This window comes from Alosa alosa, chromosome 15 (assembly GCF_017589495.1).
Source record: "Alosa alosa isolate M-15738 ecotype Scorff River chromosome 15, AALO_Geno_1.1, whole genome shotgun sequence".
NCBI lineage: Eukaryota > Metazoa > Chordata > Actinopteri > Clupeiformes > Clupeidae > Alosa > Alosa alosa.
In genome coordinates, this window is record NC_063203.1 from 25,026,261 (window position 1) to 25,051,697 (window position 25,437).

Below are 25,437 nucleotides of genomic sequence, written 5' to 3' on the forward strand. Positions count from 1 at the left end.
AAATTTGCTAGGTTGCGTCTAGATTTCTAGGCTATGGGGAAGGTTGATTTGGCCTGGTTTTAGAGGCACTTCCTTTTCACTGTCGACTGGGCAAGAGGGTAAGCGTGGGTGGGTGGGTGGGTGGTCATGTTAACCAAGTCTAGTTTAACAGCAGTCAAATGTTGTGGAGGACATTGCCTCAAATCAAATTAAGAATTAGATATACACGAATGTGGAATGTATGGTGACCCTATAGGGACATTATGTTTTGAGCTCTGACTGAGCGCAATAGTTTTTGCGTTCCCTCGCAAATTCAAAAATATTCTGTGGAAACGCAACACTTATTGCGAGGGAACGCAAAACTATTGCGAGGGAACGCAAAAGGAACTCTAACACTATATTTCCACCTCAAAAAATAATAATTCCCACCAAGGCCCTTTCTTTTTGCATGAAAACAATGTAATACAGCTGTAAATCACAGTTCACACACAGACACAACAACTGGTGAGTACACTGTCTGGTTGTTTTCCCAGAATACCAGGAGAAACATGTAATGGTCAGAATCTTCTGAAGATGTAGCAATATAGGCACATGTGTCTCTGATGGAGCTGAGAACCATGTGTGCTGTGTAAACACAAAGACAGCAAACTGACTGAAGCCCATGGAGGAAGACGCAAGCCCCCCCCCCCACGAGATGAACACAGCACTCAAACGAGAGCTTAAGGACAAGTAAGACCTCATTTTCTACCAGCCCCGCAAGCACTTTAGCACTAAAGCAATTTTCTCACAGCAACACCCGTATACATGTGTGTGTGTGTGTATGTGTGCGCGCACACTCTGCACAGGGCACTGCAGGTTATTGGGTTTACCCTGTAATAGGACCCTGGATTGGAGGATCTTCTGAGAGCAAATGATGCATTTTCTTTCCAGATAGAAAGTGAGAAATGATGAAGAGAAAAGGACCATGAGGAAAGAGAGAAAGAGAACACCACTAGCTTGGAGGTCATTAGCCACAAACATTAGCTTTGTGGCTCCTACGGGACTTCATTATATGGAGGCGAGGGCTCAGCCACAGAGAACGAGACAGTTCATTCGTTATGCATATATAGAGAGATTTTTTTTATTTTATATAAAACTTCACACACCATAAAAATTACATGTACAAAACTATAAGATTTTGGAATTGAGTTATGTACAGATACAAAAGAAAAAAAAAGCCAAATGAAAAGTGACTGAACCAAAAAAAAAGAAGAAAGAAAATAAAACAAAATGGGTTTACTGAATAAGCTTGTGCTCAAAAGTTGAACTCTTGCAGTTTGCTGTTTTAGTTTGTATATTCCAGGTTTGTTGGCTGAAACTGAGAGGGGTCTGAAGAGCGAGACAGAGGTTTTTTCTTTGCTTTTTTTTTCAGATCCCTCAGAGCCGCAGAGGTGGGGCGGATGAGGCACGATGCAAACCTGGAGAGAGAGAGAGGGAGGGAGAGAGAGAAAGAGAGAGGGAGGGAGGGTGAGAGAGAGAAAAGTGTTAATAGCAAAAAGCAATATCACACTGAGGACACTGATGAAATGTGACCAAATGCAGAAGCAACAGTTCATATGTGATCTAAATGCAGTTAATATGTGATCTAAATGCAGTTCATATGGATAGATAGATAGATAGATAGATAGATAGATAGATACTTTATTGATCCCCAAGGGAAAATTCAAGTTCAAATGTGATCTAACAGTGTAATGTGTGAGTGTTCTTCAAGATTTCTCTCAATGCAATAATAACATTGATTTAATAACATGATGCGGATTTGGAATTGATGGTCTAGCCAAAATAGATGTAATTTTTCTCGGCAACACCGATGATGGATTAACAAGTAAAACAGTATGGAACATGTGCTACACTGCCCAAGACCAGATAATGTAGGAATATACGCATATATGGAATATACACATATACATGTATGTTTTATATGTATATATGTGGTTTTATTTTTGTCTGAATGTGGTGAACACATTCTGCCAAATCTCTCTCTTCCCACCTCCAGCTGTCCGCTGCAAGCCCAAAGCCTGGCATTTACCAAAATAAACGAAATAGGGACACTCTAACACCCACTCTCACTCCTAAATGTGTGTGTGTGTGTCTGTGTGTGTGAGTGTGTGTGAGTGTGAGTGTGTGTATGTGGGGAAGGAGAGGGGACTAATTGGCTGGGTGAATGGGCCTGTCTGTCTGCCAAGATCTAGGCACAGAGATGGACACAAAGCAACAACTGAAGCACAGAGAAACCCAATCCAAAGAGACCCTCTTCAGATAGGGCCTCTGAGGGAGAGTGAGAGAGAAAAGGAGAGAGAGAAAGAGAGGGAGAGTTCTTACAGTTCCTTCACCATCTCTATGCCAAGCACGGCAGCTGTGACATATGCAGCCCATAATGACCAGACTGAGCCTCGGAGTCTGACCCATCACGGCACTAGCTGCATGATAGCCGTGGTCACTGTTGATGCGGACAGTAATTATTTGGGTCGCCTTTCAGCAGTGCCAAGGCTGGGGGTAGGCTCGAGTGACTTTGAAAGTGAACAGGATTAGACGGAACCACAGTGGAGCCATTGATCTGCTGTGGAGGTGACCAGGTGCGTTCTTCCTCTCCTGGACACATGCTCAATGGGACAGTGACACATGGGCCGGACTACACGCCAATAGTTAATCTGGACTGTCCAATACCTGCACTCAGGACTCCTCTGGGGCTATCTGAGAGTCTGCTCGTAGAAGTGAGGTGGAGGACACTGCAGGAGGGGTGTTATCAGTGTCAGCTCAGAGGAGAGATGCTAAACAGCTGGGCTCATGTTAAAGGTCAAAATTCATGTGTCAAAATTGACCCAAGGGTGTTTGTCTGCATTAAAACACATCAAATAGGCTGTGGAGACAGTTTTATTCATTGATCAACCACTTACAGAGCTTTCTCCGGTATACGCTATAGCCCCAAATCGCAAACAGTGGATTAGCTAAGGGCCATGAGCAAAACACTTCCCAAATAGCATTTTTTTAACCAGTAATATTGTTCAAAACAACATCAAAACTCGTCAGTAGCTTGCTCAAGGTCCCTACACATAAAATGAAGCACCAAAAACGTAGTTAACGAACACAGAGCGTATTACAGAAGACTGTTAATCTCACAGAAGACTGAGGTCTCACACAGAGCATGACATTTTATTGCCGGATTGTAATGCCTTATACAGACTTTCTTTTGAGAGGAGCTGGTGGGGGGACAGTTGGTAAGTGTTCTTTTAGTCTTCTCTAATAAACTCAAAAGCAAAAGCAAAGCAATGGACTCGGACACAGAAATCTGCATGTCACGTCATTGACCCATGTATGTATGTATGTATGTATGTATGTATGTATGTATGTGTGTGTGTATGTATGTTTATATGTGTGCATGTATGTATGTATGTATGTGTGTGTGTGTATGTGTATGTATGTATGTATGTATGTGTACAGTATGTACTGTATGTATGTGTGTATAGGTAGATAGATAGATAGATCCCCAAGGGGAAATTCAAGTGTGTACATAATATATATGTGTGTGTGTATGTATGTATGTATGTATGTATGTGTGTGTGTGTGTGTGTGTGTGTGTGTATGTATTTTATGTATTCATGTTTACAGTACAGCATGTATTTATGTGTATATGCCAGTATGGATGCGTGTACAGTACGTATGCAAGTATGTGTGCTCTTTATGTTTGCCTGCATATACTGTATTAACACACTTTGTTTAGCCAGGCTTCTTTGCTTACTTAGTTAGTTAGTTAGTTGCCATAATGCGCGTCCCCCTGTGAACGCAGAGCAGATGTTAGCCCAAGATTGAGCAGATGTATGGGGCAGCAGCAGGGCCTCAGCATGTGATTTGGCTCCTGTTTCATTACCGCACCAGAGGAAATGGCACACATCTGAGATGATGGTGGACGTCTCTAACAAATCTTACAGCGTTTATTGTATGTGTGGCATCCTAAATGCATGTCTTTTATAGGAAAATAACATAGAAAAAGCTAAACACACACACACACACACACAAAACTTTGTGTGTGTAGCTTTGTGGCTTATAGGGAAAGGAACAACTCAACATAGACATACCTCACTCACTCATACACTCTCTCCCTCTCTCTCACACACACACACACACACACACACAGTACTAATATGTAATGCATCTGTTTTGACAGATTACAAGCCAAAGAGCAGCAATGGCTTGTCTCTGCAGCCAGATGAAGAAGGGACAAAGAGGCAACCAGTGGCGATGACTGTGGATATTACAGCTGATAATTGGCCATCCACCTATTTCAAAGCCCCCGGAGAACAGCGGCGATGCTTGCTCTGCTATTTGTGGCAAGCTTTACGAATGATCCCTTCATCCTGCTGATGCGACACAAAGCAAGAAAAAGCATATTAGGGGCTGGAGACACACCTTCCAGGCTGTGCGTTCCCTTCCCCAGGCCAGGCCCTGCAGAGTAGACATGCGGAGCGGAGCCGAGAGGGGGGGATTCATTTTTTATGCTCCGGGCTCCTGCTGGGACAAATGCATGGCCTGGCAAAGCCTCAGAGGGGAGCCGAGGTGTGTGTGTGTGTGTGTGTGTGTGTGTGTGATGTGGAGCCATGGCTGGCTCATACTAAACACACACACACACACACACACACAAACACATAATATCTCTCTCTCTCTCACACACACACCCACCCACACACAAACACACACACAAACACATCATATCTCTCTCTCTCTCTCACACACACACACACACACACACACACACACACAAGTAGCACAGCAGGAGCACTCTGAAAAATGGTCTGCAGTCTGGATCATCAAAGCTTGCTGCAATCCCCTCTCTGCATAAAGCACACCACTTAGCATGGGATGAGCCAGTCCTATAACTTCCACACACTCATTACCTACAGTATATGACAACCAGTCAAGTCAACACTTGTATACGTATCACTGGATGAGCAAAAGCTATAGGGCCCTATTTTCCGATCAGTCAAGTCAACACTTGTATACGTATCACTGGATGAGCAAAAGCTATAGGGCCCTATTTTCCGACCTGGCGCCTGGCCAGGGGTGGTCGGGGTTCGGGGTCGGGGTTCGAACCGGCAACCTCCGTTAGAAGTGCTAACCAGTAGGCCACGGCTGCCCTCAAACCTGGTCAGAAACCTGGTCGCGGATTATTATCCCAGCGCAATGTTCATTCTTATCTTGCGCGTCTCTTTTTTTGAGCAACGTGCCAAGGGGTGTTGCAATTAACGACCCAAGGAGGGGTCTGGCGCGTTGTCTAAAAAAATCACTATCGCACACACACCTGGTCAGAAGTCTATGGCGAGTTGTTTATGTTCTTTTAAGAGCATTCTCAACAGTCATATTGGCGGGTGCACAATGCACCATGCTTCTCTCATTCACGAGCGCACATCCATGCAAAACATTACAAATTACACGATTACAATGGGAAACATAATTAGAATAAAAATATTATGAAATACATCTCACAATGAGTAGTTATTCACCATCATTTGCAAATTAGTAATGACTGAGAGGCAAATATGAAGCACAGCTGAAGACGCACTGTCAACTCCTCTGCAGGATAAACATTTTTTATTCAGTCATTCAAACATTATTGGGGTACTGTAAGTGTTAATTTTTCAGGCTAGGTTTTCGATGGTAACCCATTGTCAGTCAATAGTGAAAGTAATTAACTGTGTATAACTGTTTTGTCGTTGACTGACACCACAATGAAGTTAGTTTCACTTTGCCAATGAGTTCAAATAATAGACAAGTGCAAATATGTGTAGGCTATACTCTGCTAGGTTTTACTAAAGCATGGTTTACTGGAACAACTGTTCTATAGGTCTCACATGCAAGCAGATTCCTTCAAATGTGCCGCTGACTATGAAAATACCGATGCACTGTTTAAAGTTGCACTGCTCACTGTTAAAGGGAATGACAGATGTCATTCTCATTGGTTTAAATGATGTTACGCCCCAAGACACCCATGACAGATTAAGAAATCTAGGTACGCCTTGTTCCGCCATCCGCCCAATGTTTGAACGAAAACACTCCCAATGTAAACTGGACATCTTACTAAATTTAAATATTTGACTATGATAATAGGGCCCATAAAGTTATTCAAATAGTAAAAGATATATGCGCTATTAGATACAAGATTTTAAGTCATTAAAGTTATAAAAGCTATATGTATTAAGTGCATACAAAAGGAAAAGTTATATAAATCATAGAATGACAGGACTGAGATTAAAGAACAATGTTGATTTGTGTATTGCTTTGTAGAGCTATGTAAGTCATTCATTAAGAATGATGAAAAGTATGCCAGGAGGTTTAATCACCGGCTGACTATCATATCACAATGCAAAGTACAGATTTGAGTAATGACTTGCATTTTCATAAAGGTCACATTTTACTCACTACAAGGAAGACAAAATGGCAGACAAACAAAAGACATTTTGAAATGTGCCAAGTACTCAGGGTTTCACTGTGCCCTGTGTCAAGCTGACATCTATCTACTGCTCTGGGTTTTGTGGCAGCACTGCCAATCCCTGAAGAAAAGGAAGAAAAGAAAGAAAGAAAGAAAGATAGACAGAAAAAAAATGTGTGAAACAAGCCCACACCATTTAAATGTTGGCCTGACTCACAGATGGAGTGTGGATTGTATGTGTGTGTGTCTGTGTGTGTGTGTGTGTGTGTGTGTGAGAGAGAGAAAGAGTGTGTGTGAGTGTGTGTGTATGTGTGTATATATGGGTCTGTGTGTGTGTGTGTGTGTGTGTGCCTGTGTGTGTGTGTGTGTATGTGTGTGTGTGTGTGTGTATATATGGGTCTGTGTGTGTGCGTGTGTGTGTGTGTGTGTGTGAGTGTGTGTGTATGTGTCTGTGTGTGTGTGTGTGTGTGTGTGTGTGTGTGTGTGTGTGTGTGTGTGTGTATATATGGGTCTGTGTGGGTGTGTGTGTGTGTGTGTGTGTGTGTGTGTGTGTGTGCCTGTGTGTGTGTGTGAGTGTGTGTGTATGTGTCTGTGTGTGTGTGTGTGTGTGTGTGTGTGTTAGGGATGTCCCGATCCGATATTTGGATCGGATCGGCCGCCGATATTAGCAAAAAATGTGGGATCGGCCTGCACGGGAAAATCCCGATCCGGACTACCGTTCCAGTTTGTTTTCAAAACTCCGGTCCGTGTTTTCCAGCGCACCGATGTAGGTAATCCATTCCTTTTTTTTCAGCTTTTCCCCCAAATCCGGTCCGCGTTTTTCAGCACACCTAGCGACCTGTCCAGCATCCCACTTGTCTGTGCATGTCCCACTAAGAATTTGAAGTTATCGAGCAAACATTTCATGTCACAGTTGAATTAATATAGCCTAATGTTAACTGCGACTGCGAGTGTCCGCGAGACCCTCTTACTATTAAGGCTATTTATGCATGTTGCTGCTGACAGCTTTGCCTGTCTAACGAATGTTATCTCCGCGATTTAAGATTGTTTGTGTAATGTATAGGCACAGCACTTTTAATTTCCCTATCGGCTAGCCTAACAAACGCATTTCATTTCAAAAAGCAACCTGGTCAATCGCTAACAACTAAGTGCACCTAGGCCTACAACTCTACACATCCAAAAGGGTAGAAGCTTCCAGTAGGCGATCATAACTTTTTTTACCGTTTAGTCTGTGCATCGGCGCAGCCTACGACGATGTGAATTAGTGACAGCTGTTGTCGCGGTAAACTTAAGCTCCTGTCTCTAAATAGTGTAGATAGGCCTACGTGCTATGTTGCTTGATTTTCTGTAATAAATGCAGCCTGTAGCCTAGGTTACTTCAGCAAACCCAGACCAGTTGTGGCATCAGTTTCGCTTTTAAAACGCAACAGTGAGAGGCTTTTTAGCGCAGTCTCACTTATCATTGATGAGCACAGGAGCAGGCTGACACCTGAGCATGTTGAAATGATCACCTTTGTGAATAGAAGAAGAATCTCCCCATCATGCTCAGACTGCAGCCAGGGCAAACAGTAGAAATTGAAGGGAGTCTGGAGATGGAGCAGTAAAGTGTGGAGGAGATAGCAATACTGTAGAAGGTGTGACAGTTATTTGGGTTGTTATAGCCAATTCAGTGTGTGTGTGGTAATTTGACTATTTTCTACTCAGGTTTTGTGTGTGTTGCTTTTATATATAATGTTATATTGTTTACAATATTGTTTGCACTGATGGCTTTTTAAGCCTTGGTTTACACTCTTGTTGTTCAAGAGCAGAGCACTGATGCCAATTCAGTTTGTGTGGTTATTTGACTATTTATTATTTTGTGTTTATTTAACCCTGTTAAGAATAAACAGGTCAGCTTCTCATTACCAACCACTGTGGATTATTCAAACTAACCTAATTAAGTTGGCTAGTTGTTCTTAAGAGTAAAACCCTTTTCAACATGAGTATAACAACAAAAAGAGTAAATATCTTTAATCTTTAATACATGCTTGGATCGGCCGGTATCGGCCGATGCTAAAAGCTACAATATCGGTATCGGATCGGAAGTGCAAAAAGCTGGATCGGGACATCCCTAGTGTGTGTGTGTGTGTGTGTGTGTGTGTGTGTGTGTGTGTGTATATATGGGGTGTGTGTGTGTGTGTGTGTGTGTGTGTGTGTGTGTATGTGTCTGTGTATGTGTCTGTGTGTGTATGTGTGTATATATGGGTCTGTGTGTGTGTGTGTGTGTGTGTAAGAGAGAGAGAAAGAGATCGGTGCCAACGTCGGAGCGTTGGCTCGGGCCATGGAGTGATGAGTGCACAGAGAGTGATAAACACAGAGGATCACTGGCGGAGCCGCAAGACAATCTCATTACAACGGGCACTCATTATAATTCATTCTGCCAGTGCCACACCTAGCCTCTCATCGGCAGTACTGGCTGTGCTATTAAACCCAAGCCTGAACATTAGATGTGTGGGAGAGGTGTGTGTGTGTGTGTGTGTGTGTGGGTGTGCATGTGTGTGTGCATGTGTAATAGTGTGTGAGTATTTATGTATGAGTGTGGGACAGACGGCTATAGATCACGGATAAGCTCCATGGGTGTGTGTGTGCGTTGGTGCTGGCTGGGGTTGAACAATGATCTGGTGTGACTTACCTTGCCTCTCTCATAAAACAGTAGTCTGTCACAATAATGCCATGGCCCTCCTCTCTGACATAGAGGATAGCACTCTCTATGCATCTATCTGTCTATATATCTATCTATCTATGAAAAATATCTCTGTGTGTGTTTATGTGTGTGTGGGAGTATTTATGTATGAGTGGGGGACAGCCAGCGATGGATCACAGATAAGCTCCAAACAGCCCAAAACTGTGCATAAAAGAGTCAGATAATTGGAGTTCTGGACTAATCAGGCTTTGGTGGCAACGGCTGGTACTAATTGCTTTTACATGGCATGTGCCACATGGCCACCTACATAAAAGCATTAGACCACAGAGACCATGGGCAATGAACTCAAGTCAGATCAGCCAGGTCAACTGGTTATATCGTTTCCACTAATTGGAATAGTGAACAACAAATGCCTCACGATTATAACACTCATAAAAAAACAACTATAAAACTGGCCCTTGTTCCCGCTAGCATTTCCCAAATTACCGCTAGCATTTTCAAGGTATTTCAAATTTCATCAGCTTCCAGTAGGATAAAACAGAATATACTGTATAGGCCTACTGAGCTTCGCACAACTTGCTGGGAGCATGGAGGGTCTTCCTATGCCCTCCCATGTGTTTGAGGATACTGGGACAGAGTTCAGTGGCCATGTTGCTGAGTGCACAGCATGGAGCTAGCGATTAGCCTCGTAATGATATTATAACTGCCAGGCAAATGAGGCTTGACACATCAAGCCCACACTCTTAGCACGCTAACTGGCTGCCAAAAGCCATATGCGCTTCATAATGCGCTATATTGACCTATGGATATTTGAAGATACTAATTGTGACATAGTCATAAAACAACAACAACAATGATTCCCCATTCAACTAAATGCAGATAGTATTAATATTTCACATATAATGTGCTGTTATGAAAACATGGGAATAATGCTATAATTAAATTATAATGAAGGAAAGACTTTATAGATGTATAATTTGTATGCTTGTAAAAAAATAAATTACTTTAAATATAAGTCTTACCCTAGATTAAATACATAACGGAAACCTATTGCCACATAAGCTGCCTGGTAAACTAAGCCTGGTACTTAGTTTTAAAAGACAGCCTCAGAAAAAGTTGCATATTGTTTGTGCCAAGTACATGTCAATTAAATCAAGGATTGCAGCATTAGAGAGAACAAATTTCTCGCTTGACATTTTCGTGTATCCTGGTCATAACAAATGGCATAACAAATTTGCATGGCCACATTGAACGGAGGCAGTCATTGCCTACACAAGGTTTCTTCAAAAGGTTAATTACTGTTGGGATAAATTCCCATTCCCACGTTGTGCACACTGACACTGATCCTCTCTCTCTCTCTCTCTCTCTCTCTCTCTCTCTCTTTCTCACACACACACACACACACACACAAACACACACACACAGAGAAAGAAAAAAAATGATTTTCCTCATCACTCTTTCCAATCAGCTGTGTTAATGAGAACATTAAAATAGCTTTTCAGGTGAGTGCGTTGTCGGAGATGAGGAGTGCTATGGTTCAGAGTAAAGATCATATCGGAAGAGCCGAGACACTTGAGGTCTGAGCATTTTCAACAAATATAATTTTCACCTAATGAGACTTACAGTACACAAGATAAACACAATCCATCTTCAACGCTGTCTGCTCTTTTAGTCTGTCAAACTCTTCAAGCTGTCTCATACCTCAAAGTCATACATGAGTGTGAGGTATCGATGATCAATAGCTAGACGAGCCCCAGATGGTTGGGCTGTCCATTTTTTACCATCTATTTTAAACAAGCAAGACATTAGAAGCCAAAGATTACTGATACCAGTCTCCACTGATATTGATTCAGCCCTAATAGAGGCAGACGCAAAACAGCGAAAACAGCTGTAGTCCTTACTCTGTATGAATGATGGACAGAGAGCACTTCATCAACTGATACTGTGGAGCTACTCAGAGTCTTTTGTTTTCAAACAAGCCAAATGGGAGAAAAAGAGAGAGAAAGAGGGAGAGATAGAGAGAGAGATGGAGAGATGGAGAGGGAAGAGAGAAAGAGGGAGGAAGAGAGAGAGATAGAGAGAAAGAGAGAGAGATGGAGAGGGAAGAGAGAAAAGAGAGAGAGCAGGAGAGAGAGAGAGAGAGAAAGAGATGGAGAGGAAGAGAGAAAGAGGAGAAGAGAGAGAGAGAAAAGAACGCAGAGAGTGAGAAAGAGGAGGAAGAGAGAGATGGAGAGGGAAGAGAGAAAGAGGGAGGAAGAGAGAGAGAAAAAGAGAAGAGAGATGGAGAGATGGAGAGGGAAGAGAGAAAGAGGGAGGAAGAGAGAGAGATAGAGAGAAAGAGAGAGAGATGGAGAGGGAAGAGAGAAAAAGAGAGAGAGCAGGAGAGAGAGAGAGAGAGAGAAAGAGAGATGGAGAGGGAAGAGAGAAAGAGGGAGGAAGAGAGAGAGAGAAAAAGAACGAGAGAGAGAGGTGGGAGAGATAGAGAGAGATGGAGAGGAAGAGAGAAAGAGGGAGAGATAGAGAGAGAGAAAGAGAGATGGAGAGGGAAGAGAGAAAGAGGGAGGAAGAGAGAGAGAGAAAAAGAACGAGAGAGAGAGTGAGAGGTAAATGCCACACATGGATGCATCCATGCGCATCGCACCAAACCACACCACGGAGCATCCAGCCTTGCTTTGTGTGTTTGTATGTGCATTCTACTGTGAGCCTTCTGTACGGCTTAACGTCCCCCGTGGGCCAGCTGCTGTTCTCAGCGCTCGCTCGCTCGCTTGCGTGCAGGTGCAGCTCTCGAGACTGGACACAGGAACAGTGGGAGGGTGGTTGGAGCCCAGCAGCAAGCTCCACTCACGCCCGAACGGAAGATGGGAAATAACCGCCATTTATCAATTATTCATCAAGCGAGCTGCATCTTGGGTTTCTCTGCACAGATATGCAATAGGTTCACACTTTTTTCACTAGCATCCGCAATCTCTTTAGACCACACGGGCACAATCACCTCGTAATCAGTGTGATGGACAAATTGTGGAGGCTGTTATCACATTATTGTGAGCACGCAAGCCTAAACCACACTCCCAGGAATAGACAATGCAGTTTAGAGACTGAATGATGCAGGGCTTTTTTTTATCATAATCATATCTATACTTTCACCAGCTACTACTAGTGATGCACGATATATCGGCCGCCGATATAATATCGGCCGATATGGTCATTTTTTTACACATCGGTATCGGTCCGATGTCAAAATAGGGCCGATGTGAACAAGCCGATAATCATTCCTGTGTATTTGACGTGTGTTATCTGTCTACACTGAATCCGTTAAATATGCCCTTCTATTGCATCATATTTCTTATTTAAAATAGCAGGGCAACAAGACTGACAGAAAGAAGACACTGCAGCATCTGACAAAAGTTATTTCAAAAAGTTGCGTTGTATCGCGCTGCTCGCGTTGCTTGCAGTCAAGTTGATGGCTGGCTTGCATGTCATGTCACGCCTAGCACATCTCTCGCGGTAGGCTAAATATAACTGTGTATCAGGCAGAATGTAATTATATGGTCGTAATAGGAATTTAATAGGGCTGTAACAATATGCGATTCAAAACTGAAATCGCAACACTCATATCCACAAACCTGTGTCGCGGTGTGAAAAGGCAGAACCGACACACCCTTTCTAGTGTCTAGCAGTGCTTTGCAGCTTACGCGGCCGCATAAACAACACACATCTCCCGCTTTACTTGGCGGTAGCCTACGTTGCTTCCATTGTAGACTTTACCAAACAGTATAAACCCCCTGTTAACCTTTCCTGCTTTGTTTCAGACCGTAGTCAGAAACGCAGGGGATTCGTTATTCGAGGGCCGATGTTATAAGATAAAATAACGTCGGGGTCACGGTCCCATTTCTGATGAGCAAAATACACGAGCTGAACTTTATGTAATTTTATTTCGGACAGTAACACCGCTCACACTGTGTACAGACTCCAACTTGAACTTCCACACTCTCTGCTCCAGTCGCATGCATACACTTCCTCACTCTATCTCCCTCCTTCCCAGCTTCCCACACACACACACACACACGGAGCGCTCTTAAAGGAGCCGCAACACCATTTTACAACACCCCTCTCTTTGCCCCGCTCTCTCTCGCTCACTCAATGGACACGCGCGACTCGGCCAACGCAATCCAAATAAAACAATATAGCTGCAAGCAGCAATGAGGGGGCCAAGCAGGCAGTTCAGCAGTCCAGAAGTCCAGATTTGCCATGCAACTCAATGCCGTGGCATCAGGCATATAGCATTAAGCAGTCACAACAAGTTCCATGTCAAACAACCCAAGATTGGCTGAGTTACAAGGTCAAGTTTCACATCAAAACATAACTGATTTTGTGTGGCTGAACCAGGGCTGAGTGTCGCCGCCCCCTCACCCAGCCAACCCACCACCCAAGTCGCCCCTGCCCGCCCCACCCGCCCCACCCTTGCGCGCGCATTAGAATTAACTGGATGGAACTCGCTGTCAACAGTTTCACATCAAAAATAAAAGATCGATTGAGATATGATCATGCTTGCTGTGATTTCAATGCCCCAATAGAGGTCAAAGGTCACCAAATTATTTGTGCATCATCAGGATGAACCAGACGGTTCTATGGGCTGCCATTGACCTCCATTGCAGAATAATACAGCAACTACAGGCCAAAATACATTTTTGCCAATTCCAGAGCCCCCTAGAGGTCAAAGGTCACCAAATTTCTTGAGCGTCCTCCTGGTGGGTCCTGAGGACCATGTACTAAGTTTGGTTTTGATACATGAAAGCGTTGCTGAGATATGAGCTCACTTCCTGTTTGGCTGGCCACCGCAAATTTCGATTGGCTGTTACATAAGAACGCTTCTGTCAATCGTTCCAGAAAATTAAACACTGATAAGGCAAGGTCTAAGGATGGTCTGAGCCAATTTTGGTGAAAATCAGATAAAATTTGTGACCAGTGAAAACTTTTTCGTGTTTTTGATTAAATTCAATATGGCGGCCGAATCAATTATGTTGACATCACAAGTTGGCCTGGGTCAGCCTAAGGACATCCAAAAGTACTACCAGACACCACTAGTATGTTTTAATTCCAAACACATCAACAGCTACAGGCCAAAAGGCATTTTCGCTAATTACAGCGCCCCTAGAGGTCAAAGGTCACCAGATTTTTGAGTGCTCTACAGATGGGGATGTAAGTCCATGTACTAAGTTTGGTTATGACAGATGAAAGGGTTGCTGAGATATGAGCTCACTTCCTGTTTGGCGGCTTCGCCGCATATTTCGATTGGTTGTTAAGGGCGAACGGTTTTAGTTCTGAAGACAAAAAATCGATAACTTTTGTGCGGATTGGTCTGGAAGATCATATGTATTAAGTTTCGTTAAAATCGGACCAAACTATGTGAGGCGTGAAACTTTAGTTTCACTTTCGATAAAATTCAATATGGCGGAAAATCCATCATGGCGGAAAATGACGTCATAGGGTGCGTTGAACTCGGCTTGGTCCAAGGATTACAACGATACCACATTTTTGACAATGTCGGCCATATGGTCAAAAGTTACGTCGTGAACGACATCCAACTTTGGCCTGTTGGTGGCGCTAGAGTGAGTTGCCATCATGAAACTTGGTGACATTAATCATGGTACTGTCCCTAATAATGTGCCAAATTTCACAACTTTTACCAGACGGTTCTATGGGCTGCCATTGACTTCCATGGCGGAAGAAAGTATAATAATAAGAAATCATAGAAACACAATGGGTGCCTTCGCAGCTTCGCTGCTTGGCCCCCAATTACAATCGTGAAAGCAAGAACTCATAGAAGACGACTAGCTAAATTACTATTAAATCTGCTTAGCAACATTAGCATGCTGCACATATTTGTTTAAAACTCTTGGTTTCAAGTTGACTGATCATCTCAATACCAATGTTTCCCAAAAGTGCCTGTACCAAGGAGAACAAGTATTACCTTTAAACTTAAACACACTTGGGGAAACTGAACAGTCCAATCAGTAGACTATGATAAGCTAGCCAACTATGCTACTATGCTACTTTGTTTACAATATTTCCAGGCTTCAACCACACAGCTGAATTAAAGAGGGAGAGTTGTAATATAAATAGTAGGCCTATAGTGTGCCATACCTATAGGCTAATCTGCATAAAGTGCTGTCATAAATATCAGACATTCAGTATTCTCTCTTTTTATATCAGGATATAAAATAATACAGATATATTCTATTATATTGTAATCCTCTGGTGTTCTAAGGTAGGCTATTGAAACGTTATTTAAAAAAATATTTCCATTTTGGAAAATAGCTCTTTATTTGATTATCATAAGAATGTGTTTTCTATACAGATATATCGACATCGGTAAATATCGGTATCGGCCATAACAGCAAAATGAATATCGGTTATCGGTATCGGCCACAATTTTCACATCGGTGCATCACTAGCTACTACACTGGAAAAACACTTTATGGATAACCAATATACATTGTAACCAATGCACATGTCCTTCATGATACCACGCGAGCGTCTATATAATTTCCTGGCCCATGTAAAGATTTTTCAATTCTACAGTCAATTTGTAAGTATTACCCTAAGCTATAAGACATGACAATCTGTCATCGGAACATAGGGAGATTATATTGGATATCCATTCCAATGTAAACACAACAAGATTATACTCAATGACATAAGAGTTGCACATTGATCACTAAGTCTATGTTGTTTACTTACAGTATATCTTAATCAGAAAAACTGTCACAAAGTCTAGCAACATCTTGTTTATAAAATGAAGGACTGAAAACAAAGGCAGTCAATCACTATTCGACTAGTTAGGTAGGAACAGTAGACAGCTATTTGCATTTCAGAGACACTCTGACAACATTTTATTTAAAAGGTAAATGAAACTTTATCACAGTTTCATAGGCATGTTGTGAATGGCAGTCAACCATTTGCTTTAATTTAATTGCACCAGCTTAGACCTAATCAATATTCAGTGTTTGGTGGATTCTTTTCCTATCACTAATTAATTCCACTTGCACACTGCATTACTGTTTGGGCTACACAAATATCAAATTTCCCTTGACTAACTTATAAATCATTCAATATTTAACCAGTAAAACAATTCACTACAGTTGACATTTGGCTTGGTAATTTAAATAGGGTACATTATGCATGGTTAGTCCAAATTACTGTAAGTAACATGCTACAGTTCTCCACTGATTTCATTATTGTATTAATACATAAAATCCTCAAATCCACTGCCATATACTGGAAATATATTGATTGTATTACCTCTGGTGGGCTATCAATGGGTTCAATGAGCCATCCAAAACACAAAACTGCTCATGAATAAAAAATATAGATTCTTTCAACTGGCTCGAGTCATCACGAAGCTTTAATTTTAGAGTGCGGTCAATTCTGCCTGATTATCCATAACCTCAGTGAGCAGGCACTCAGACAGGCCACTTTGGAATCAATCCACGCCACTCCACACTATCCTTGACCAGTCAGGACCTTCTCTGGTTCAGCCTTACGGTCGCTCAGCGACATGCGTCCAAACGCCTCGCTGAAAGCACCGCAAATGGACCTGATCTTCATTGTGTAATATCCCAATCCCCATCTCACACAGTTGGCTTATGATGTTTTTTGGGAAATACTTTAAAATAGAGACCATCTGCGGTCAAACACCAGAGTTAATGCACTTGGGCGCCTGTGAGAGCCAGTGAGAGCTATTGAAGCTGCTCTCTGAAGAGAGCCTTAACCGCTCCACCAGCAGTTAAATGAACACTGTCGGATTTTCATTTTTGATTCATGTCTGTAAATCTTTCTGTGTGTGTGTGTGTGTGTGTGTGTGTGTGTGTGTGTGTGTGGTGCGGAACGTTTCACAACGGCTGGCTGTGCTGTGTGCATATGAACCAAAGAGCTGTGCCTTTTACAATCTACACCATGGGAAGCAAATCCTATCAACAGCTTAAGTCCCAAACTGAGGCCTGGAGTGGGCGATGCGAAAGGAGGCTTGTCTGGAGTTTACGCTCTCTTCAGATTATTGGATGTGCAGCTAGAAACAGAAGCCCACACAGAAACATGGTGAGCCTCACTCTGCGTCGGTTTACTCATAGTCCTCATAGAGACAAAGAGCACCTTTGTAATTCACATCCCATCCACAAAAGGGACGCATACGTGAGCCATGACAGGCTAAGATCTAGGCCAGATGGGAAGTGTGCGTGCAACATCTGAGCCTACGCTGTCCCGGTGTCAACCACTATCTCTTGCTCAGGCATTCCACATCTGCTACATACAGTATGTGCCCCACTGCTTTTAACTGCGACTTCAGAGAAGAAAAAGGTTTCAGGCACATACTCACCAGTAAGGAGATATCCATCACGAGATCCTCAACATCCGAGCAACATAGAGGACCTCCGTGCCAATACATAAAATAGTCCAGGACAAGTGGGGTATAAGGACAATAGTTTCTCTTTTTCCCCCATAGCCATAGTTCATATTTCCGCCCCGAAAGTAGTGACAGCCCAATGTCGGCATCTTCCATTAATTCGTATTCCAATGACGCAAGTCTGAGAGGAGTCCTGGGCAGTCCCGTCCACAGACAGAGACTAAAAGGTGTGCATTGAGCATCTCAGGAGATCCACATGTACAGCTCCGGCTTTTGGAATTTAAACTGCGCCGTCCTTGTTCCCAATTCCAGTCCCCACAGATAGTGAATGCTATGGTAATAAAATAAAATAATAATAATAATTATAATAATAATAATAAAAAAAAAAAACACTTGGTTTCTCCTTCATCCTTTCAAGTTTGTGAAGAGTTATTTCCTTTAGGCAAACATAGTCCTGCACGGCTGGTCTAGAAATAAGAGACATCAAAAAGCAGGAAAAAAAAATGCCTCAGAGTGAGTAGTGTTATGAGTGAAACCCTGCCATATGCACAGAGTAGAACGTGCAAGGCCTTGGCAGGCGCCAGTCTTAGCGGCATGCTAAGTTTCCCAGGAAATGGCAGATGCTATTCTTCCGCCACGTCTATTCGTCATGAATATTCTTTTTTTTTTCTCCACGTTCACTCGTCTTCTTTTCGGTCAAGCGGATGAGGATGAAGGAATTGAGGAGGGAGGAGATGCTAAAGGAGAGAGAGAGAGAGAGAGAGAGAGAGACAGAGAGAGAGAGAGAGAGAGAGAGGCGGCCATTACTCTGCGGGAGCTGGAAGTATGGTCAGAGCAGAAGGCAGGTGTCAGATTTTGAAGTCGCGTTGAACCTTCTTCTCGTCACTGACTGGAGAATCTGCACAGAGGTGGAGGAGGAAGAGGTGGAGGAGGAGGAGGAGGAAGAAGACATATGAGTGTGTGGTCAGGCTGGTCATGTGACAGGCAGCATGGTTGGTGGGACAGGATGTACTCTTGCTGTCTGACTCGGGCGACAGACTTTATTTTGAGGACGGAGGTGGACATGTTCTAGAGGGCAATGTGTTAACATGCACACACACATACACACACACACACACACACACACACACACACACACACACACACACACACACAAATACACACACACACATACACACTCACACAGACACACACACACTGTTGTTTTGACACAGTGCATAAACAGAGTATCTAGGAAACTGCACTGCATCCATCCATGAGCCGCCTATGTGAGAGTCTGGGGGAGCAGCGGAGACAGTACAGCCCCTGTATTTATAGTTGTAGTATTCATTGTTACCTAAGGTCTCCTCTGCATAGTAGTATTTATTGTTACCTAAGGTCTCCTCAGCGTTGTAGCTTGAATGCTATTCCACATGGTGTTTTGTCATTAGCCAGGCATGGGGACAACTGGCCTTTTAAAACCCGCAGTGTAATTCCACTGATGACACAGACCTTGTGCATTAGCCTGGCTCTCTACCTGTGGGAGGGGGTGTCGCGATCAGGTAAACAAATCCAGGATAACGGGAGCCTGAGTATCTGCCTCATGTCCTCTCACAAATTATTCATCTGATCCGTACCCCCCTCTTAGTCGCTCAATTGGGCCCATCATGGCCCCTAATCTGTGCCCGGGTCCATTTGCCTGAGGGCCGGGGGTCTGTCATCACCAGAGGGGCCCAGTCAGTACTCGGGGCCCATCCAGCAGACCCATCACTGGTTTAATGGCCTTCATCGATTTGCTGATTTACAACTGTGGCACCCCGTCACACACACGCACACACACACACATACACAAACACACACACACACAAAACACACACACACACACACACACACACACACACAGACACACACACACTGTGATATCCAGGGCCACTGGTCCAGAAACCGCAATTACCTGATCGGAGCAATTTATCTAACTTCTCCAAACTGAAATGGTTCCTACTTGAATGCGGTCCATAGAGGTGAAGGTGGTGGGGTCAAGGGATGGGCTTTTTATTTGCTCGAGTTAACTGTGTGATAGCCATACACTACACTCACTCACTTTTACTGCACCAAATGAACGGTGGTTCCGAGGAAACGTGTATTAGATGTTGGGAATATGGTCACATAAGGATTATGACACTGTGCACGGGAACTGTATAGCCTGTTTTCTAGGACAAGAATTCTATGGGGGAGAAACACACACACACACACACACACACACACACACACACACACACACACACAAACACACACACACACACACACACACACACACACCCCTCACACTCTCACACACACACACACACACACACACACACACACACACACACACACACACACACACACACACACACACACACACACACACACAGAGTTCGTTGTTAGAGCAATAGTTTTTTTTTTTTATCAGTGGCTGTCATTTTTTCTTCCCTTGCTTGCTGAACCATCCACATCCCTTGTGACTATTCCTGCCTGCATCCATGCTGTCCTTAAAAGGCTGAGCCAAACGTGGGGATGACGTAAAAGTGTGCTTTGAATGCTCTCTCTACCACACACACACACACACACACACACACACACACACACACACAGACACAGACACACACACACACACACACACACACACACACAGACACACACACAGACACAGACACACACACACACACACACACACACAGACACAGACCCACACACACACACACACACACACACACACACACACACACACACACACACACACACACACACACACACAGACACACACACACACACACACACACACACACACACACAGACACAGACACACACACAGACACACACCACACACACACACACCACACACACAGACACACACACACAACACACACACACACACACACACACACACACAGACAGACACAGACACACACACACACACACCCACACACACACCCTTCACTTACTCTCTGAAGGCTCTGCACTCTTGCCCTCTTTGCCCGACAGTGGCGGCTGTCCCTTGAGCTCTATGTAAGTCCTGGAGTGGCGCCGCTTTGTTGGCGACACAATGTCCTCGCCCGTGATCTCCACACGGGCAGACTTCTCGCAGTCCACCACCAGCGCCACGGAGTCCTTCAGGCTGCCCGCGTTCGGACCCCACCCCACCACCCCGCCCAGCCGCCGCACCCTGCGGAGAAGCCCATGGTGGGCTGCTCCTCCTGAGAGGAGTCTGTGACTTTGGATCCGGAGCGCGGCACCTGTCCGGCCGCCGCTTGGCCCCCGTTGGTCTGCGCGCGCAGGGTCGCCATGGCACTGGCCTTGCCGGACTCGCCGCCGTGGGTGCTGTAGACTTTGTAGCGGATCATGAGGATGATGATGAAGACGAGCACCGAGGCCACAATGATGCCGCCGATGATGATGATCATGGTGCCGCCCAGGAACTGGCTGTGCAGCGACTGGCACTGGCTGTACTCCGTTTCCGTGACAAACTGGACGCAGCCCACCTGACGCGTGGCGGTCAGCGAGCTCAGGCTGTCGTCGTACACCGCCAGCACACACAGTTCGTACTCACGACCCGAGACTAAGTCACGCACCAGGAAGTCTTGACTGGTGGATGGAATCATCCTGCAAACAGAACAACAACCAAACAACATGAATTATTATAACTAAACAACAAATATATATTACTATAACACATCTATTAAACAGTTGTTGCACTTCACACAATACTGGAAAGTCCTAACTTCTTCATAGAATCATCAAGCTAGGGGGAAAAATGCTCTATATGCTTGAACCAGGACAACAGGAAAGTGCATTTCACATAGTACACATGAGTCATAATAAAATAATAAATAAAACCAAAAAGTTCTGACAGCTGGACAAGATAATCCTCGAAGAGTTCAACAGGAAGTTGCATTTCATGTACTTAATCAGTACACATATGGTGGTAATATTAAAAGCAGGAAGTCCTGATGGATGGATGAGCACATTAATGAATAGTTCAGCTGGGAAATAACCCAGTTAATCACATGTGTCCAGAGCCAAATCAATGAATAAGGAAATGTAGTAATTAAGAAATGAATTAATTATTAAGTAATTACTGTAAGAAATACTGGTAAGAGGGAAGCACTGTGAATAAGAAATCCATTAATCAAACAATTCATGAAATGTAAATAAACCAAAGAGATGCAGAAAATATAAAAGAAATGTGTGGCCCATGTATGAAGCGATTACCGGTAGTCTAATTAAACAAATGTCCTGACTTACAGTTTGGATCATACCAGGGAATTATCAAATAACTGGATGAATCAATCGTTGAATGCATCACAACATAACAGGCTGCTTAAGACTAATCAAGGAATCAAATTCCAGACAGAATGAAATGAGAGCAAAGAATATGAATGTTGACATTAGCCATAATGTGACTGTCTAAAGAGAGCAGAAATGGAAAAAAAGGTAAAAACGCTCAGTCTAGTAGATGACAAATGGACTGTGTTTATATAGGGCTCTTCAACTCCTCCGAGCACTCTTTACATAGAAAGGCCTCATAGTGCCCCATTCACACACTCAAACACTGATGGAGGGAGCTACCATACAAGGCGCCAACCGGCACATTGGGAGTTTGGGGTTCAGTGTCTCGATCAAGGACACTTTGACAGGCTCGAACCAGCAACCTTCTAATGAAGTAAAGGTGCTCTAAGCGATGCTGGGTGACGTCACTTCTTGCTCGCTCACTCGTTGACTTTCAAACAAAACGGAGAGCTAGCTCGCTACTTCCTCCCCCTCCCTCCCGTGCTGCTCCTGTGCAATTGAAACTGTCCTAAACGCGCATCTTGTCTGTGATTTGCTGGAACAGTTTGTTATGTTTTTCCCAGGTTGTTTTTGTTGCCATTTTTGGAGCCTGGGCTGTCAACAGAGATCACATATTTTCACAGTGTATTCAGGACACAGACAGCTAGCGGTTGGTTAGGTGATGTTTGCAGTAAGTGACATAAAATGTTTTAGCCTAAGAAATGTGTGGCATTGCTTAGCCACGCGTTTTAACCACAGCCCCTAACTAGTAATTAAGAGTATTAGTAACTAGATGTACCGCATAGCGACCTAAAAATATGTGCCGCTCAGTCCTGTACATCCGTTCATGAAAAATAAATCACACTTCAATTTGTCTCCATATTTTACTCCATCCCCCACTCTTGAAACTTTTTTGTGTATGCTTGTTTGGCATGCCTGAGTGTGTGTGTTGACTGCACAGAAAGAATTACCTACTGGTGCTGAAAAAGGTGAATAGTTGTAGAATAGCCAAAGAAGATGTAGAATTGTTATAAAACCTTTAAAATCTCTAAACAATCACAAGTGGGGCAGTTCATCACAGTTCATCCATTGCAACTGGATTGATGAAAGGTCACTTACACCTGTAGGCTACATTGTATTTGGGAAAAGCAAAAGATATCAGCATAATGTTATTTATTTATTTATTTTTTTATGTATTTATAAAACAAAAAACATCTCTGTCAGTTCCATGCCGTTTTTTCAACAGCTATCAAAAACAAAGGTCATTTTTTGGATGGATGGATTTTTTTTGTGAATGTTTCTTCTTCTACATAAGATTTTAGTCATCTTTAGTTCATGTAATACTTTATTGTCAATGCACAAAATTAAGTAACAGTAGTCTGAAACGTTATTGTTAATGCACAAATTAAGTAACAGTAGCCTAGTCTGAAACGAAATGCTGTTTTACATCTAACCAGTGGTGCAAATAACTGACATGTCCAAATGGGCCTTGATGAAATGCATTCGCTAGACTGTTCATACACATTTTAACGGGCCAAAGTTGAAAAAGCTTTTGTCCGTTATTGTTAGTGCAAATATAGGCTGATTCATGTTCCCTTGCATTGTTTAACTGAGGTCCATGGCTAGTCTGGCTTTCATCAGACCAAGCTCAATCTTTTAAGAAATCAAAAAATAAATAGCGGGCAGATCAGGCTGGGTTCACCCAGCCTAGTCCATAGGCACCCGATATTGTTTAATTTTTCGATTGAGATATACGCTCTGGCTATTCTAAATGCAAAAATGCATCGGGAGTTATGACAAAGCGGTAACTAACAAACTAGATCCTAATAGAAAGTTGTTAGCTTCCCTAAGCTACAGGTAGGATTATAAGGTAGGCCTATTGACAACATAAATTGTCAATAGGCTATGCTAACGACACAAATAAAATCTCCTTTGAAACCAATGGCTTAGCCTTACAGTATCAATGGGACTTAAACTGTCATATCGTGGCGAAAAGTTGTAATAACATTCACGCAGCTCATGAGTCAAGAAAAGCTGGCGAATGAAGTAGCCACTTCTAAATGGGACCCACTACACAGTAGCTTAAAGGTGTTTTGCTAAAGCAGCCATAATGAAATGAAGGTGTCATTGTTTGGATACTTCACACACTGCGTGCTTTTTTAATTTCACAGACTACAACTACCAAGCTGTAATCAAAGCACATCGATTCCCCTCTCACACCCTGCACTTAAAAAACAAAATAAACAGGCGTCTCAGTCTCGCGATGTATAGGCAAAACTGTATCAGACCCGATATAGCGTTGGTAAATCTTCCATTGCACAGAATGATTTTTTGTAGCACGTGCAATAAATGACAGTCGAAAAGATACAAACAGTGCTGCTATCAATTTGCTTGGTATAACCGCATTTATAGTTTTCTACAAATGCAATCAATCAAATGCCTCCATCCTCCAACCAGCATAACGGTAACATTACCTAGGTCCTTATTGATATTACAAGATTAATTACCTGCAGTAAAACCAAGCATGTCCGAGAAACATCCTTAGATTTATTTCGGCTTCAAGAAGAAATGGAATTACACTTCATGTGAACATCGTCCTATCCTTATTAGATGTTAAAGCAAGCGTTAAATTACAGTCCTTGTATGAAGCGTCCATTGTTTTCAACCCACTTTTAACTTCCAACAAAATTACGTCTCACTGCAACGATGCGCCATCTAGTAGTGGACAAGCGACTACTTCGCCAATACTGAAAATGCAGCCATGATGATGATGATGAATATTTATTTTGGCTTTCTTTTAATCCTACTGATTTTCATTTTTTTTTACGGCGGGGCAAATCACAAATGAGTGATTATGAGCCAGGTTGATGTGGGCCCTTGAGACCAACATACCATAAAAAAGATTCACAGAGAACTGTGTCTGCCCTACCCTCCTTTCGGAGGTCCAGTCCAGCAGGGGGGCTGCAGATGAAAACGAAAAAATAACGGTTCCATGCTATCCATGTGGGGGTACATGCTCACCAAGTTTTGTGTACCCCGGTCTTTCAGTGTCGGGAATCCTTGTTGGTGTACGTCACTAAATGTACACATAAATTATTTTATTGTAGGCCCCCCATGAACGAAAGTACACAAAACTTGGCATGCATTCAGAGGGTGTCATAATGATCTACTCTTTTAATTTCGTGCAGTTTTGACCTTGTCAGCCAGAGATATTGAGATGAAAACACCTCATTTTTTGCTTTTAATTTTTTTTAACTAGGTGGCGCTATACATGAAATAAGTGGTAATGGGATGGGTTGACATGCCCCTTAAGACCAACATACAAAAAAAAGGTGGACCTCCTAGGCCCTACGGTTCTCGAGATATTCACAGAAAACTGTCTCCGGCCACCCACAGGCCAGTTGGTGTATAGTAACATAAATTAATTTTTGTGTGGCCCCCCATGAACGGAATTCCACAAAACTTGGCGTGCATACATGGGGTGTCATAATGATCCTACACTTCCAATTTTGTGCAGTTTTGACTATGTTAGGTCACAGATACCTTCAATTACACCACCTCATTTTTACTTTTTTGTGTTTAACTAGGTGGCGCTATACATGAAATGAGTGGTTATGGAATGGG

The 25,437-nt window shown here is 43.1% G+C and overlaps 1 protein-coding gene across 1 annotated transcript in view; it reads right to left on the reverse strand.

Moving 5' to 3' along the window:
* Nucleotides 1-1,085: 1,085 nt before the first annotated feature.
* The window catches only part of zgc:172282 (leucine-rich repeat and fibronectin type III domain-containing protein 1-like protein), a 142,815-nt gene continuing 118,463 nt past the window's right edge, over nucleotides 1,086-25,437 (reverse strand). Inside the window, 4 exon segments of the mRNA XM_048265422.1 lie at nucleotides 1,086-1,436; nucleotides 17,500-18,424; nucleotides 20,490-20,699; nucleotides 20,702-21,147. Of these exon segments, the coding sequence (XP_048121379.1) occupies nucleotides 18,375-18,424; nucleotides 20,490-20,699; nucleotides 20,702-21,147 (706 nt within the window). The 3' untranslated portion in view covers nucleotides 1,086-1,436; nucleotides 17,500-18,374.